At 48.9% G+C, this 17997-nt stretch overlaps 1 protein-coding gene across 3 annotated transcripts in view; it reads left to right on the top strand.

The window, feature by feature from the left end:
- Positions 1 to 17997, top strand: part of LOC141108829 (disks large homolog 3-like) — a 150458-nt gene that overhangs the window by 18842 nt on the left and 113619 nt on the right. For all 3 annotated transcript variants that reach the window (XM_073600786.1, XM_073600788.1, XM_073600785.1), the window contains exon 2: positions 14011 to 14064. In XM_073600786.1, the coding sequence (XP_073456887.1) occupies positions 14011 to 14064 (54 nt within the window). The remainder of the gene's footprint in view (positions 1 to 14010; positions 14065 to 17997) is intronic.

A 17997-nucleotide genomic window follows, 5' to 3' on the forward strand; every position in this document is an offset into this window, starting at 1 on the left:
GCAAGACTGAAGAGGGAGGAGCCGGTACATCTCTGCAAGACTAAAGAGGGAGGAGTTGGTACACCTGTGCAAGACTGAAGAGGGAGGAGCCGGTACACCTGTGCAAGACTGAAGAGGGAGGAGCCGGTACACCTGTGCAAGACTGAAGAGGGAGGAGCCGGTACACCTGTGCAAGACTGAAGAGGGAGGAGCCGGTACACCTGTGCAAGACTGAAGAGGGAGGAGCCGGTACACCTGTGCAAGACTGAAGAGGGAGGAGCCGGTACACCTGTGCAAGACTGAAGAGGGAGGAGCCGGTACACCTGTGCAAGACTGAAGAGGGAGGAGTCGGTACACCTGTGCAAGACTGAAGAGGGAGGAGCCGGTACACCTGTGCAAGACTGAAGAGGGAGGAGCCGGTACACCTGTGCAAGACTGAAGAGGGAGGAGTCGGTACACCTGTGCAAGACTGAAGAGGGAGGAGCCGGTACACCTGTGCAAGACTGAAGAGGGAGGAGCCGGTACACCTGTGCAAGACTGAAGAGGGAGGAGCCGGTACACCTGTGCAAGACTGAAGAGGGAGGAGCCGGTACACCTGTGCAAGACTGAAGAGGGAGGAGCCGGTACACCTGTGCAAGACTGAAGGGGAGGAGGGTATTGAAGTCTGTGTTTTTGCCTTTAAAAAGTATTCATACCCCTTGAAATTTCCCACATTTTGTCATTTTATAACCAAAAATGTAAATGTATTTTATTGGGATTTTATGTGATAGACCAACACAAAGTGGCTCATAATTGTGAAGTGGAAGGAAAATGATAAATGATACAAATAAATAAATGAGACACTTTGTGTTGGTCTATCACATAAAATCCCAATAAAATACATTTTTGGTTGTAACATGACAAAATGTGGAAAATTTCAAGGGGTATGAATACTTTTTCAAGGCGCTGTATGAAGGGAGAAAGTGGCGGACGGTAAATAGGTGATGTAAGTTTGTCGGAATCTCACCGAAAAGCACCGAGATTTCCCGTCACATTTCAGGAAGGGTCGATTATTTAACCGTTTCTCTACCTCTATCCTCTATCACCAGTGACCGGCCGGCTTTGGATACATTCTATCATTACTGCTCTGTGAAGTTCCAGCTGTAATATTTTTTGTTTTTTAAGGCTGGCCATACATTATACAATTTTCTTGTACAACTTTCCTTTAGATTTACCAAAACCATATAATATGAGGTCAAACCTAAACACTTTTAATTTTTATTGCAATCAGACAGGCCCTTATACTACATAGTTGAAGGTAAATCTAAAGAAAATTGAACAAGAAAATTGTATTGTGTATGGCCAGCTTAAGACTCTCTGTAGATGTTCATCTCACCTGATGTTACAAATTCTCAGTATATGACAAGACGCCGTATTATAACCTTTATATTCTGCCTGCAGCGCGCTGCCATCTTAGTTGTGGGCATGTGAAGCCACAAGTGTTTTCTTCCGGGAATCGGTGCTGCTGGTTACCCAGCATGCACCTCCGGATCTCGCACATAAGACACAAGGCGCAGCGCACGATTGTGTCTCTGGTTGCCATCACAGTGGCGGCGGCGGCGGCGTAGGGAAGTTCCCGCCCAGTTGTGATGGCAACCAAATGTAACCAACTAGAGTCTCCAGGGGTCTCAAACTAGCGGCCCTCCAGCTGTTGTGGAACTACAAGTCCCATCGTCCCTCTGCCTATGGGAGTCATGCTTGTAACTGTCAGCCTTGCAATGCCTCATGGGAATTGTAGTTCTGCAACAGCTGGAGGGGCCGCCCCCTCTATCCACGCCACCCCCTATATGTATAATAGATAGATTCATGCTGTGCATGAATCTATCCACGGCCGCCACGGCCACCCTCTATTCATGCGTCCGGCCCCTTTCAGGACGCCGGACACATGGACTCCTATGGCAGAGTGGGAGGGGGTGGTTTTTTTTTTTAAGCACCTGATTAGAGCCAGAGGCTCTAATAGGTTTCCAAATAGGGTGGGCTCGGGGCGCAGAGCAATGCACCCGGAGCCCACCCAGGTGTTACAACAGCGAATGAATATTCACTGTTAAAACACTGATCCTTAATCCGGCCAATCAGAAGAGGTTGTGAGACCCGTTTTCCGATTTCACAAAAAGAGAAGACTCCCGATTGCCCGCCGAGGAGGGAGAAAACGGAAGCCGCCGTGATGACCCACGGAGAGCAGGGGAACAGGAGGCCACCGCCGAGTAGGGGAAGCCGCCCGTGAAGCAATGGGGTGTGTGCTACCGACCAACCGGGGGGGGTGTCAGTGACATACCCCCCAAAAAAATGACCATCGGCCACCACTGGACTGAAGTAAAGCAGCCTGGTAGACTTTTAAAAAATGGCGCTTAGATCCGCCTTGCGTCACGTCATTTCCTGTCTGGAAATAATGTGATAATAAAAGGCGGCGGTGCCCACGGACTCCTGGGAATGATCACATACATCTCCCAGGAGCGGACAGGATATGACGTACCTCGCCGCGGCCCCGCAGGATATGACGTACCTCGCCGCGGCCCCACAGGATATGACGTACCTCGCCGCGGCCCCGCAGGATATGACGTACCTCCCCGCGGCCCCGCAGGATATGACGTACCTCCCCGCGGCCCCGCAGGATATGACGTACCTCGCCGCGGCCCCGCAGGATATGACGTACCTCCCCGCGGCCCCGCAGGATATGACGTACCTCGCCGCGGCCCCGCAGGATATGACGTACCTCGCCGCGGCCCCGCAGGATATGACGTACCTCGCCGCGGCCCCGCAGGATATGACGTACCTCCCCGCGGCCCCGCAGGATATGACGTACCTCGCCGCGGCCCCGCAGGATATGACGTACCTCCCCGCGGCCCCGCAGGATATGACGTACCTCGCCGCGGCCCCGCAGGATATGACGTACCTCGCCGCGGCCCCGCAGGATATGACGTACCTCGCCGCGGCCCCGCAGGATATGACGTACCTCGCCGCGGCCCCGCAGGATATGACGTACCTCGCCGCGGCCCCGCAGGATATGACGTACCTCGCCGCGGCCCCGCAGGATATGACGTACCTCGCCGCGGCCCCGCAGGATATGACGTACCTCGCCGCGGCCCCGCAGGACATGACGTACCTCGCCGCGGCCCCGCAGGATATGACGTACCTCGCCGCGGCCCCGCAGGATATGACGTACCTCGCCGCGGCCCCGAGAGAGGAAGAAAATGGAAGCCATCCTAGGAACAAGGTAAAAAAAAAAAAACGCCAAATGTTGTTCAACTTGCGGGATTATTGTAGTGATTAAAGATGAAAACACGGGTGGAACTCCGCTTTGAGCCGACTGTCAGATTTCTGTTGCAAGGGATTCTGGGAGCTTTACACTGGAACTTCACTCTTTCAATCAACATTGATTACGTGTAATCCTCATACTGCTAGTATTAGTAAATAGATAGCAATGGAGATTTTATTTACTGGTCTTATACTTTTTTTTTTTTTACTTTTTTTCGGTTACTTCCTGGTTTCTGGCCTAGGCCAAAATGATGTCATACATCCCAGAAGTCTTCAGAAGGGGAGGATGGGCTTTCTCAGCTAAGCCACACCCTCCTGCCTGTGTTTCGTAAGATTGGACGACCCGTCAGGTTTTATAACAGAAGTGAAGGCTCCGTCACCGCCATCTTGCTACACCCCGCACTCCTCCACAGTGAGGATACAGTGAGAAGGCGGCAAGCGGACATCTTGTTACACCCACCAGAGTCTTGCATTTCACACTCATTTTTCAAGTAATCTCAGTTTATAGTGAAATTCGGTATTTCAAAACCCGTCTGACTGTTTAGATGTTGAATTTTAAAAGCAGCGGCGAGCCTACTGATCTCACAGGTTTGCTAATCTGACAGAAGACCACTGCTTTAAAAAAAAAGTCTTATGGTTTTCCAAATCCTGTATTTCACTATATAAGCTGAGTTTACTGGTAAAAAAAGATGTCCGCTTGCCGCCTTCTCACTGAATCCTTACTGTGGAGGAGTGCGGGGTGTAACAAGATGGCGGCGACGGAACATAACTTCCATTACCAAATGTGACGGGTCGTCTAATCTGACAAAACACCTGCATGCCTGAGCTAAGGACAGATGGATTCCAGGAAGTAAATGCTACATGAATCATCTGCCCTTATTCAAGATGGCAACCGCAAGAAATACTGGGGGGGGGGGGGGGGGTGATGTTTTTCAAAGTGATTTTCCAGGAAAAAAAAAAAAAAAAGGTCATATATTCCATCTTATAAGATGTGGCAGCTGCATTTGTTTTCTTTTTTTTAGACTTTTTTTCTCCCCTCTGTTTTCACCCGGTGACCTGACCAGTAACACCCCTCCTGTATTAGAGCGCCCCCCCCACTCTACTCAGTAACACCCCTCCTGTATTAGAGCGCCCCCCACTCTGCCCAGTAACACCCCTCCTGTATTAGAGCGCCCCCACTCTGACCAGTAACACCCCTCCTGTATTAGAGCGCCCCCCCACTCTACTCAGTAACACCCCTCCTGTATTACAGTGCCCCCCACTCTGCCCAGTAATACACCTCCTGTATTAGAGCGCCCCCACTCTGACCAGTAACACCCCCTCCTGTATTAGAGCACCCCCCACTCTGCCCAGTAATACACCTCCTGTATTAGAGCGCCCCCACTCTGACCAGTAACACCCCTCCTGTATTAGAGCGCCCCCCACTCTGCCCAGTAACACCCCTCCTGTATTAGAGCGCCCCCACTCTGCCCAGTAACACCCCTCCTGTATTAGAGCGCCCCCACTCTGCCCAGTAACACCCCTCCTGTATTAGAGCGCCCCCACTCTGACCAGTAACACCCCTCCTGTATTAGAGCGCCCCCACTCTGCCCAGTAACACCCCTCCTGTATTAGAGCGCCCCCACTCTGCCCAGTAACACCCCTCCTGTATTAGAGCGCCCCCACTCTGACCAGTAACACCCCTCCTGTATTAGAGCGCCCCCACTCTGCCCAGTAACACACCTCCTGTATTAGAGCGCCCCCACTCTGCCCAGTAATACCCCTCCTGTATTAGAGCGCCCCCACTCTGACCATTAACACACCTCCTGTATTAGAGCGCCCCCACTCTGACCAGTAACACCCCTCCTGTATTAGAGCGCCCCCACTCTGACCAGTAACACACCTCCTGTATTAGAGCGCCCCCACTCTGACCAGTAACACCCCTCCTGTATTAGAGCGCCCCCACTCTGACCAGTAACACCCCTCCTGTATTAGAGCACCCCCACTCTGCCCAGTAACACCCCTCCTGTATTAGAGCGCCCCCACTCTGACCAGTAACACACCTCCTGTATTAGAGCGCCCCCACTCTGCCCAGTAACACCCCTCCTGTATTAGAGCGCCCCCACTCTGCCCAGTAACACCCCTCCTGTATTAGAGCGCCCCCACTCTGACCAGTAACACCCCTCCTGTATTAGAGCGCCCCCCACTCTACCTAGTAACACCCCTCCTGTATTAGAGCGCCCCCACTCTGCCCAGTAACACCCCTCCTGTATTAGAGCACCCCCCACTCTGCCCAGTAACACCCCTCATGTATTAGAGCGCCCCCACTCTGCCCAGTAACACCCCTCCTGTATTAGAGCACCCCCCACTCTGCCCAGTAACACCCCTCATGTATTAGAGCGCCCCCACTCTGCCCAGTAATACACCTCCTGTATTAGAGCGCCCCCACTCTGACCAGTAACACCCCCTCCTGTATTAGAGCGCCCCCCACTCTGCCCAGTAACACCCCTCCTGTATTAGAGCGCCCCCACTCTGACCAGTAACACCCCCTCCTGTATTAGAGCGCCCCCCACTCTGCCCAGTAACACCCCTCCTGTATTAGAGCGCCCCCACTTTGCCCAGTAACACCCCTCCTGTATTAGAGCGCCCCCACTCTGCCCAGTAACACCCCTCCTGTATTAGAGCGCCCCCACTCTGACCATTAACACACCTCCTGTATTAGAGCGCCCCCACTCTGCCCAGTAACACCCCTCCTGTATTAGAGCGCCCCCACTCTGACCAGTAACACCCCTCCTGTATTAGAGCGCCCCCACTCTGACCAGTAACACACCTCCTGTATTAGAGCGCCCCCACTCTGACCAGTAACACCCCTCCTGTATTAGAGCGCCCCCACTCTGACCAGTAACACCCCTCCTGTATTAGAGCGCCCCCACTCTGCCCAGTAACACCCCTCCTGTATTAGAGCGCCCCCACTCTGACCAGTAACACACCTCCTGTATTAGAGCGCCCCCACTCTGCCCAGTAACACCCCTCCTGTATTAGAGCGCCCCCACTCTGCCCAGTAACACACCTCCTGTATTAGAGCGCCCCCACTCTGACCAGTAACACCCCTCCTGTATTAGAGCGCCCCCACTCTGACCAGTAACACACCTCCTGTATTAGAGCGCCCCCACTCTGCCCAGTAACACCCCTCATGTATTAGAGTGCCCCCACTCTGCCCAGTAACACCCCTCCTGCATTAGAGCGCCCCCACTCTGCCCAGTAACACCCTCCTGTATTAGAGCGCCCCCACTCTGCCCAGTAACACCCCTCCTGTATTAGAGCACCCCCCACTCTGCCCAGTAACACCCCTCATGTATTAGAGCACCCCCCACTCTGCCCAGTAACACCCCTCATGTATTAGAGCGCCCCCCACTCTGCCCAGTAACACCCCTCCTGTATTAGAGCGCCCCCACTCTGCCCAGTAACACCCCTCCTGTATTAGAGCACCCCCCACTCTGACCAGTAACACCCCTCCTGTATTAGAGCGCCCCCACTCTGCCCAGTAACACCCCTCCTGTATTAGAGCACCCCCCACTCTGCCCAGTAACACCCCTCATGTATTAGAGCGCCCCCACTCTGCCCAGTAACACTCCTCCTGTATTAGAGCGCCCCCACTCTGCCCAGTAACACCCCTCCTGTATTAGAGCACCCCCCACTCTACCCAGTAACACCCCTCCTGTATTAGAGTGCCCCCCACTCTACCCAGTAACACCCCTCATGTATTAGAGCGCCCCCCACTCTGACCAGTAACACCCCTCCTGTATTAGAGCGCCCCCACTCTGCCCAGTAATACCCCTCCTGTATTAGAGCGCCCCCACTCTGCCCAGTAACACCCCTCCTGTATTAGAGCGCCCCCCACTCTGCCCAGTAACACCCCTCCTGTATTAGAGCGCCCCCACTCTGACCAGTAACACCCCTCATGTATTAGAGCGCCCCCACTCTGACCAGTAACACCCCTCCTGTATTAGAGCGCCCCCACTCTGTTCAGTAACACCCCTCCTGTATTAGAGCGCCCCCACTCTGACCAGTAACACCCCTCCTGTATTAGAGCGCCCCCACTCTGCCCAGTAATGCATGCAACTGCGATGTTGTGGCCTTTTCAGGGTTAAAACAGGGAGTGAAGTGTGGACCTATCACCCAATTCACCGCAGGACACTGCAAGTGCAAATAAGCTCTTATATTCACTGAACTAAGTAACCCGGATATCATATCTATGGCTGCAAAGAGGAGGCAGGAGATCAGCAGCACTGAGATGTAACAGACGATGATGAAAACGAGGATTTTAGAAAGTGAGAATAGTTTATGATGCACAGAGCACACTATCTGTCCTATCCCTGGCGTCTCCATCTACTTTATATACAATGTAACGACCGCGCATCCTCCAGTCCTCCTCTTCCTCTTAAATTCTCTTCCAGTCCGGCAAACGTTCGCCCGTATTTTCCGGTGCTTTCCGAGTGGCTGGCGGGTAGTTCATTAATCTTGATGGTTGTGGATTGGCTGTAAGGTCATATCATGAAGGCTGTTTGTTTTATGAGGAGTTTGCCCCGGGGACTCCACACCCAGAGCACAGCTCAATATCTGAATATCGATCGTCCAGTCATAGTAGATTGACTAAGTGAAGCGTAAAACTGCAGTTTATACAACAGCCTGGAGCTAGGACCGGTGGGGGAGGGGGCGCCGGACTGATGAGCGTTTGCTGGTGGATTTTCACGATGGCAAGAAAAGGTTTAATATGGGAAAGTTGCCAATCTCTGCCAGAGCTTTGTTACGTTGTTTCCACTTGATTTCCAGTATTCTGGCAAATCTGGTTTTCTTATAGAGATACGATCGCTGTGTTATAAGTTTGCAACACAGTAGTTCTTCCTCCTGCTGGTGATCCCTCTAGTGATATAAAGATCTATATAGAGGAATCAGGACCTCCTTCCTCCTGCTGGTGATCCCTCTAGTGATATAAAGATCTATATAGAGGAATCAGGACCTCCTTCCTCCCGCTGAAGACCCCTCTAGTGATATAAAGATCTATATAGAGGAATCAGGACCTCCTTCCTCCCGCTGGTGACCCCTCTAGTTATATAAAGATCTATATAAAGGAATCAGGACCTCCTTCCCCCCACTGGTGACCCCTCTAGAGATATAAAGATCTATAAAGAGGAATCAGGACCTCCTTCCTCCTGCTGTTGACCCCTCTACTAATATAAAGATCTATATAGAGGAATCAGGACCTCCTTCCTCTTGCTGGTGGTCCCTCTAGTGATATAAAGATCTATATAGAGGAATCAGGACCTCCTTCCTCCTGCCGGTGATCCCTCTAGTGATATAAAGATCTATATAGAGGAATCAGGACCTCCTTCCTCCTGCTGGTGACCCCTCTAGTGATATAAAGGTCTATATAGAGGAATCAGGACCTCCTTCCTCCCGCTGGTGACCCCTCTAGTGATATAAAGATCTATATAGAGGAATCAGGACCTCCTTCCTCCCGCTGGGGACCCCTCTAGTGATATAAAGATCTATATAGAGGAATCAGGACCTCCTTCCTCCCGCTGGTGACCCCTCTAGTGATATAAAGATCTATATAGAGGAATCAGGACCTCCTTCCTCCCGCTGGTGACCCCTCTAGTGATATAAAGATCTATATAGAGGAATCAGGGCCTCCTTCCTCCTGCTGGTGATCCCTCTAGTGATATAAAGATCTATATAGAGGAATCTGGACCTCCTTCCTCCTGCTGGTGACCCCTCTAGTGATATAAAGATCTATATAGAGGAATCAGGACCTCCTTCCTCCTGCTGGTGATCCCTCTAGTGATATAAAGATCTATATAGAGGAATCAGGACCTCCTTCCTCCTCCTGGTGACCCCTCTAGTGATATAAAGATCTATATAGAGGAATCAGGACCTCCTTCCTCCCGCTGGTGACCCCTCTAGTGATATAAAGGTCTATATAGAGGAATCAGGACCTCCTTCCTCCCGCTGGTGACCCCTCTAGTGATATAAAGATCTATATAGAGGAATCAGGACCTCCTTCCTCCCGCTGGTGACCCCTCTAGTGATATAAAGGTCTATATAGAGGAATCAGGACCTCCTTCCTCCCGCTGGTGACCCCTCTAGTGATATAAAGAGCTATATAGAGGAATCAGGACCTCCTTCCTCCCGCTGGTGACCCCTCTAGTGATATAAAGATCTATATAGAGGAATCAGGACCTCCTTCCTCCCGCTGGGGACCCCTCTAGTGATATAAAGATCTATATAGAGGAATCAGGACCTCCTTCCTCCCGCTGGTGATCCCTCTAGTGATATAAAGATCTATATAGAGGAATCAGGACCTCCTTCCTCCTACTGGTGACCCCTCTAATGATATAAAGATCTATATACTCCTTCCTACTGCTGGCGGTCCCTCTAATGATACACCCCAAAAGTCTATTTGCTTGCTCCATGACCTTTCAACGCTCAGCTCTATAAGTAGAACTGAGTGTTTCTGACTTGGCAAAATTTTGAATACAGAAAACTCAGTACAGAAAAGTTAATTTAATTATTAAATCAATTTCGCCAAAATTGTTCTGGCAATCCCTTAAAAAATGCACAAAAATAAAGTGACTCTACAGATTCATGCAGGCGCAGGCACTGAAATAAACGAGTGTTTGGGATTTGGATATGGAAATATGAGGGGTAGAAGACATTGTATTAAAGTTCTTCCAGTATTTTTATGGTCTGCTGCCTCCAGCAATGCATTTTCCAAACTTTTTTTTTTCTATTAGCAGCTTGTGTATGTGATGGGTGCCCTTTGCATAATACTCCCTTCAGGAATTCTAGTTTGCAGTCAGTGCGATCCCTTAGGCATAGGACCGACCTGCTTAGAGCGAGCTGTCTCCCTTCACAAATCCCACAGAAAGTAAACTCTTCATTTTAGCCCCTTAAGTGCTTGACATGAAGACATAAACTTTTCATCACCCCCATCTATTGGGACCAAACCACAATCTTACAGTTTAGTACAGTTGTTAAATAGAGTAAAATAAACCAAGAAATAGAAATACCATGAATAGAATTTTACATAGATTCTGTCTCATTTTGGCCAACACAGTCAATAGCAATTTAGAAGTACATTATATCGCCAAAAGTATAAAGACCCCTCCTCCAAATGATGGAGTTTATTGGGTCTCCAGTGATGGGTCCTGATAATACTCCATCATACAAAGACATTGTAGACAATTGTGCTCTTCCAACCTTGTGGTAACAGTTTGGTGAAGACCCTTTTCTGTTTCCCCCCGTGTGTACAAAGCCAGGTGGAACGTTGACTGCAAGCCAGTTTTTTGTTTTTTTTGTGCCCAATGTGTGAGCCAGGTCTTCTCATCCAACATCAGTACCCAACCTCACAAATGGGCAAAAAATCCCCACAGACACGCTCCAAAATCTTGTGGAAAGTCCTCTTGAAAAAGTGGAGAATGGTGTTGTATATCCACAAAGGGGAGGGGGCAATTTTATAATGACATGATTTGACCAGGTTGGTGTGGAGGAGCTCCATTGTGGTCTCAACCCTAATGAACACTTTTGGAATGAATTGGAATGCTGATTGCCAGTTTTTTTCTTTTTTGGTGCCCAATGTGCGGCTCAACATGTGAGACAGGTCTTCTCATCCAAGATCAGTGCCTGATAAATGTTCCTACTGGACACAAATTCCCTCAGACACAGTCCAAAATGTTGTGGGAAGCCTTTCTAGAAGAGTAGAGTCAGCTCCATAAAGACATGGTGTGAACAGTTTGATGTGGAGGAACTCCAGTGTCCTGACCTCATCCCTTCTGAACAGCATTGGGATGAATTGGAACACCAATAGTGAGTCAAGTCTTCTCATCCAACAACAGTACGTGACCTCATCCCTTCTGAACAGCATTGGGATGAATTGGAACTCCAATAGTGAGCCAAGTCTTCTCATCCAACAACAGTACCTGACCTCAACCCTACTGAAAAGGTTTGGGAAGAATTGGAACTCCGATGGTGAGCCAGGTCTTTTTATCCAAGAACAGTACCTGACCTCAACCCTACTGAACAGCTTTGGGATGAATTGGAACTCCAATAGTGAGCCAAGTCTTCTCATCCAACAACAGTACCTGACCTCAACCCTACTGAACAGGTTTGTGAAGAATTGGAACTCCGATTGTGAGCCAGGTCTTTTCATCCAAGAACAGTACCTGACCTCAACCCTACTGAACAGCTTTGGGATGAATTGGAACTCCAATAGTGAGCCAAGTCTTCTCATCCAACAACAGTACCTGACCTCAACCCTACTGAACAGGTTTGTGAAGAATTGGAACTCCGATGGTGAGCCAGGTCTTTTCATCCAAGAACAGTACCTGACCTCAACCCTACTGAACAGCTTTGAGATGAATTGGAACTCCGATGGTGAGCCAGGTCTTTTCATCCAACAACAGTACCTGACCACAGCCCTACTGAACACCTTTGGGATGAACTGGAATGCTGATTGCCAGACAGTTTTTTTTCTTTTTTGGTGCCCAATGTGCGGCCCAACATGTGAGACAGGTCTTCTCATCCAAGATCAGTGCCTGATAAATGTTCCTTTGGCTGAATGGGCACAAATTCCCTCAGACACAGTCCCAAAATTTTGTGGGAAGCCTTTCTAGAAGAGTAGAGTCAGCTCCATAAAGACATGGTGTGAACAGTTTGATGTGGAGGAACTCAAGTGACCTGACCTCATCCCTTCTGAAAAGCATTGGGATGAATTGGAACACCAATGGTGAGCCAGGTCTTCTCATCCAACAACAGTACCTGACCTCAAGCCTACTGAACAGCTTTGGGATGAATTAGAACTCCAATGGTGTGCCAGGTCCTTTCATTCAACAACCGTACCTGACCTCAACCCTACTGAACAGCTTTGGGATGAAATGGAATGCAGATGATGAGCCAGGTCTTTTTTTGGGTGCCCAATGTGAGGCAAAACATGTGAGCCAGATCTTCACAGCCAAGATCCGTACCTAACCTCACAAATGGGCACAAACTCCCACAGACACCCTCTAAAATCTTGTGGAACATCTTCCCAGAAGAGTGGAGGATGTTATGGTCACAAAGGGGGCAACTCCATATTAATTAACATCTACTCCATATTAACACATGATTTTGGAATGGAATGTCCAACAAGCTCATATACAATGTAGGTGTGATGGACAGGTGTTCACAAATGTTTGACCACATCGTGTACATTCTTGCTAAAAAGTATCTGTTATTGGCATCTAAACCATTCACATGGGAATTAAACTTTTAGTTCTTTACATGGGGTCCCATTGCCTTGGTGGCCCAGACCTAGTCATAATTCCCATTTTGCACTTCCAGTAATATCTCCGCTCTGCTTCCTTTCTGTAGGTTATCCAGTTCAGCTTTCTAAAACACTCCTTAATGGTAGGACTGCTTTGATTTGCATTGCCTAGTAAACTAATTGTAATGACTGCTGAGCTCTCTAGAAAGGCAGAACATATTTGTGTTCACATTTCTGTTCTCCATCATTTCACAAGCTGTCACTTTCTTTCTCTGCATAACTTTCCAGTCTGACACCAATTGTCTTGCTACAGTGCTGCTTATTAATAATTTTTTAATGAAGGGCTGAAGCCATGTATTTTATGCAGAAGATAGAGTGTCTGTCTGAGGACATTGCCGGCAGATAAACTAGACCTCGACTTTTCCAGAAAATAATTCAGAAAGGGAACTGATGACAATGCTCATTTTCCACCCCTGTATACCATAAAAAATATCTAACAAGGATACACAATACGGCCAAATGTATGTGTCCCTCCCTCCAAAAAGTCCTGGCAATACTCCATCATACAAAGACATTTTCTAACTCAGTATTAATAGCTTTGGTTTTGGAATGGGATGTCCAACAAACTCATATTAGTGTGATAGGTGGAGGAACTGGACGCGGCCTGCACAGAGCCCTGACCTCAATCCTACAGAACACCTTTATGATGAATTGGGACAATTGACTATAAATGTTTTTATATGCTGTGCTGCTGCTAAAGATGAACAAACATAGACAAGTTTAGGGCCCATTCACACCCCTCTATTCCTGTGCGTTGCGTCAGCGCCGCATTATGTCTCGTATTAACATGCTGTGTAAAGGCGGTGTAAAGGCCGGGTGGTGCTAAGCCAACCCGGAGCTGTGTTGCCTTACAGCATTGGGGTGGGGTTCAAAATAAATGGCACTGCAATGGGCTAATGCACATACCCCCAATGCATCATATAAGGCACTGATGGCAAACCTTGGCACACCAGATGTTTTGGAACTACATTCCCATGATGCTCAAATGCACTGCAGAGTGCCTGATCATCATGGGAAATGTAGTTCCAAAACATCTGGGGTGCCAAGGTTCACCATCACTGATATAAGGCCTACATAAAGAAGGTTCCTGTTTGGCCATATGGGGATGCACAGGTGTTCCAGCTTAAGGGGACATGCACCCACCCCCACATGGCTGTCATATTGGGAGCAGCAGCTGTGCCCGAGCAACTGTGGCATCCCAATTGACATGAATGGGATGGCCTGCATGGGGATCCACGGAACACTTCTACATCCCCATGTGGGTCAACACAGCACCTCACATAGGTGTATGCTTAAGTGTGAATGAGGCCTAAAGGGTGTGTGTTCAGCCCTCACTGTCTTGTATTGTGTATTTGTAGGGTTACAATGTATCCAACATCCCTCTTTTATTCTTCCAGGCTGGTGCGGCTCCGATGCTGGTGAACGCGGACTGCCTGGACCCGGGCTCATCGGTGAGTGACACCAATGACATAGAAGCTCCGTATAATGCGCAGTGATCCTCCAGGTCCTCCAGTTTTGTGAGCGTACGCTCTAAAGAGTGGTACTCCCCTCTGGGAAATGACTTTGTGTTCCTGTAGCCTTTAGATCAGTACCGGGACAGGGTTGGTCTTCTAGCGCCCAGGGCAAGGATCCAGAATTGTGCCCCTGTCCCCCACTATTAATACCTGGCGTCGAATGGGTGTGCCATCCACATCTATTTTTTGCCCCCTTGCTTCCTTGCGCCCAGCTGCCCCCTTCTGTCCACCCCTTGTCCCGGCCCTGCTTTATATATTTAATTATAATTTACAGTGCCTTGAAAAAGTATTCATAACCCTTGAACCTTTCCACATTTTGTCATGTTACAACCAAAAACATAAATGCATTTTATTCATATTTTATGTGATAGACCAACACAAAGTGGCACATACAGTATCTCACAAAAGTGAGTAGACGCCACGCATTTTTGTAAATATATTCTTCTATCTTTTCATGTGACAACACTGAAGAAATGACACTTGTCTACAATGTAAAGTAGTGAGTGTACAGCTTGTATAACAGTATAAATTTACTGTCCCCTCAAAATAACTCAACACACAGCCATTAATGTCTAAACCGCTGGCAACAAAAGTCAGTACACCCCTAAGTGAAAATGTCCAAATTGGGCCCAAAGTGTCAATATTTTGTGTGGCCACCATTATTTTCCAGCACTGCCTTAACCCTCTTGGGCATGGAGGTCACCAGAGCTTCACAGGTTGTCACTGGAGTCCTCTTCCCCTCCTCCATGATGACATCACGGAGCTGGTGGATGTTAGAGACCTTGCGCTCCTCCACCTTCCGTTTGAGGATGTCCCACAGATGCTCAATAGGGTTTAGGTCTGGAGACATGCTTGGCCAGTCCATCACCTTTACCCTCAGCTTCTTTAGCAAGGCAGTGGTGGTCTTGGAGGTGTGTTTGGGGTAGTTATCATGTTGGAATACTACCCTGCGGCCCAGTCTCTGAAGGGAGGGGATCATGCTCTGCTTCAGTATGTCACAGTACATGTTGGCATTCATGGTTCCCTCAATGATCTGTAGCCCCCCAGTGCCAGCAGCACTCATGCAGCCCCAGACCATGACACTCCCATCACCATGCTTGACTGTAGACAAGACACACTTGTCTTTGTCCTCCTCACCTTGTTGCCGCCACACACGCTTGTCACCATCTGAACCAAATACGTTTATCTTGGTCTCATCAGACCACAGGACATGGTTCCAGTAATCCATGTCCTTAGTCTGCTTGTCTTCAGCAAACTGTTTGCAGGCTTTCTTGGGCATTTGTTTGGCGCCCTCCGGAGTCAATACTTTGTAGAACCCCCTTTCTCTTTTTGGGGATGTCTGTACCAGCTTTTGCACATCTAGAGAGGACATTTCTGCCCATTCTTCTTTGTAAAATATCTCAAGCTCTGTCAGATTGGATGGAGAGCGTCTGTGAACAGCAATTTTTCAAGTCTTGCCACAGATTCTCAATGTGATTTAGGTCTGGACTGTGACTGGGCCATTCTAACACATGAATATACTTTGATCTAAACCATTCCATTGTAGCTCTGGCTGGATGTTTCGGGTCGTTGTCCTGCTGGAAGGTGAACCTCTGCCCCAGTCTCAAGTCTTTTGTAGACTCTAACACGTTTTCTTCTAAGATTGTCCTGTATTTGTCTCCATCCATCTTCCCATCAACTCTGACCAGCTTCCCTGTCCCTGCTGAAGAAAACCATCCCCACCACATTATGCTGCCACCACCATGTTTCACGGTGGGGATGGTGTGTTCAGGGTGATGTGCAGTGTTAGTTTTCCTCCACACATAGTGTTTTGCTTTTAGGCCAAAAAGTTGAATTTTGGTCTCATCTGACCAGATCACCTTCTTCCACATGTTTGCTGTGTCCTCCACATGGCTTCTCACAAACTACAAACAGGACTTCTTATGACTTTCTTTCACCAATGTCTTTCTTCTTGTCACTCTTCCATAAAGGGCAGATTTGTGGAGAACACGACTAATAGTTGTCCTGTGGACAGATTCTCCCACCTGAGCTGTGGATCTCTGCAGCTCCTCCAGAGTTACCATGGACCTCTTGGATCTTCTCTGATGAATGTTCTCCTTGCCCGGCCAATCAGTTTAGGTGGACGGTCATGTCTTGGTAGGTTTGCAGTTGTGCCATACTCTTTCCATTTTCCGATGATGGATTGAACAGAGCTCTGTGAGATGTTCAAAGCTTGGGAGATTTTTTTATAACCTAACCCAGCTTTATACTTCTCCACAACTTTATCCCTGACCTGTCTGGTGTGTTCCTTGGCCTTTATGATGCTGTTTGTTCACTAAGATTCTCTAACAAACCTCTGAGGGCTTCACAGAACAGCTGTATTTATACCGAGATTAAATTACACACAGGTGGATTCTGTTTACTAATTAGGTGACTTCTGAAGGCAATTGGTTCCTCTAGATTTTAGTTAGGGGTATCAGAGTAAAGGGGGCTGAATACAAATGCCCCCCACACTTTTCACATATTTATTTGTATCATTTATCATTTTCCTTCCACTTCACAATTATGTGACACTTTGTGTTGGTCTATCACATAAAATCCCAATAAAATACATTTACGTTTTTGGTTGTAACATGACAAACTGTGGGAAATTTCAAGGGGTATGAATACTTTTTCAAGGCACTGTATTACTAACCAATGCCACTGGAGAACCATTCTTAGCATTCTATCATTTGTGTCCCTTGCTTTTAAATGTAAAGTATATGCAATTTTCAGGAGGAATGAGCAAAACTGAGAGTTTTAATTTATCTGAAATTTCCAGGAAAAAATAGGAAAATTTAGTAAAATGTAAGGGAAATGCATTGGAGTCAATGGGAGAGGGTAAAATGAAGGTGATGTTTGATGTTTCTAAGGGTTTCAGGCAGGGGCCAGGCAGGTGGCAGGCAGAGAGAAATGCGAGTCCAGGCAGAGGCTGGGGCAGCCAGCAGGTAGAAAGTAGTCATTGTCCATGCAGAGGTTGGGGCAGGCAGCAGACAAGAGAGTAGTAGGTGTTCAGGCAGGGGTCAGGGCAGGTGGCAGGCAGAGAGTAATCAGTGTTCAGGCAGAGGTTGGGGCAGGCAGCAGACAAGAGAGTAGTAGGTGTTCAGGCAGGGGTCAGGGCAGGTGACAGGCAGAGAGTAATCAGTGTTCAGGCAGAGGTTGGGGCAGGCAGCAGACAAGAGAGTAGTAGGTGTTCAGGCAGGGGTCAGGGCAGGTGGCAGGCAGAGAGTAATCAGTGTTCAGGCAGAGGTTGGGGCAGGCAGCAGACAAGAGAATAGTAGGTGTTCAGGCAGGGGTCAGGGCAGGTGGCAGGTAGAGAGTAATCAGTGTTCAGGCAGAGGTTGGGGCAGGCAGCAGACAAGAGAATAGTAGGTGTTCAGGCAGGGGTCAGGGCAGGTGGCAGGCAGAGAGTAATCAGTGTTCAGGCAGAGGTTGGGGCAGGCAGCAGACAAGAGAGTAGTAGGTGTTCAGGCAGGTGTCAGGGCAGGCAGCAGGCAGAGAGTAATCAGTGTTCAGGCAGAGGTTGGGGTAGGCAGCAGACAAGAGAGTAGTAGGTGTTGAGGCAGGGGTCAGGGCAGGTGGCAGGCAGAGAGTAATCAGTGTTCAGGCAGAGGTTGGGGCAGGCAGCAGACAAGAGAGTAGTAGGTGTTCAGGCAGGGGTCAGGGCAGGTGACAGGCAGAGAGTAATCAGTGTTCAGGCAGAGGTTGGGGCAGGCAGCAGACAAGAGAGTAGTAGGTGTTCAGGCAGGGGTCAGGGCAGGTGGCAGGCAGAGAGTAATCAGTGTTCAGGCAGAGGTTGGGGCAGGCAGCAGACAAGAGAATAGTAGGTGTTCAGGCAGGTGTCAGGGCAGG

This window comes from Aquarana catesbeiana, linkage group LG09, assembly GCF_042186555.1.
Source record: "Aquarana catesbeiana isolate 2022-GZ linkage group LG09, ASM4218655v1, whole genome shotgun sequence".
NCBI classification, from domain to species: Eukaryota; Metazoa; Chordata; class Amphibia; order Anura; family Ranidae; genus Aquarana; species Aquarana catesbeiana.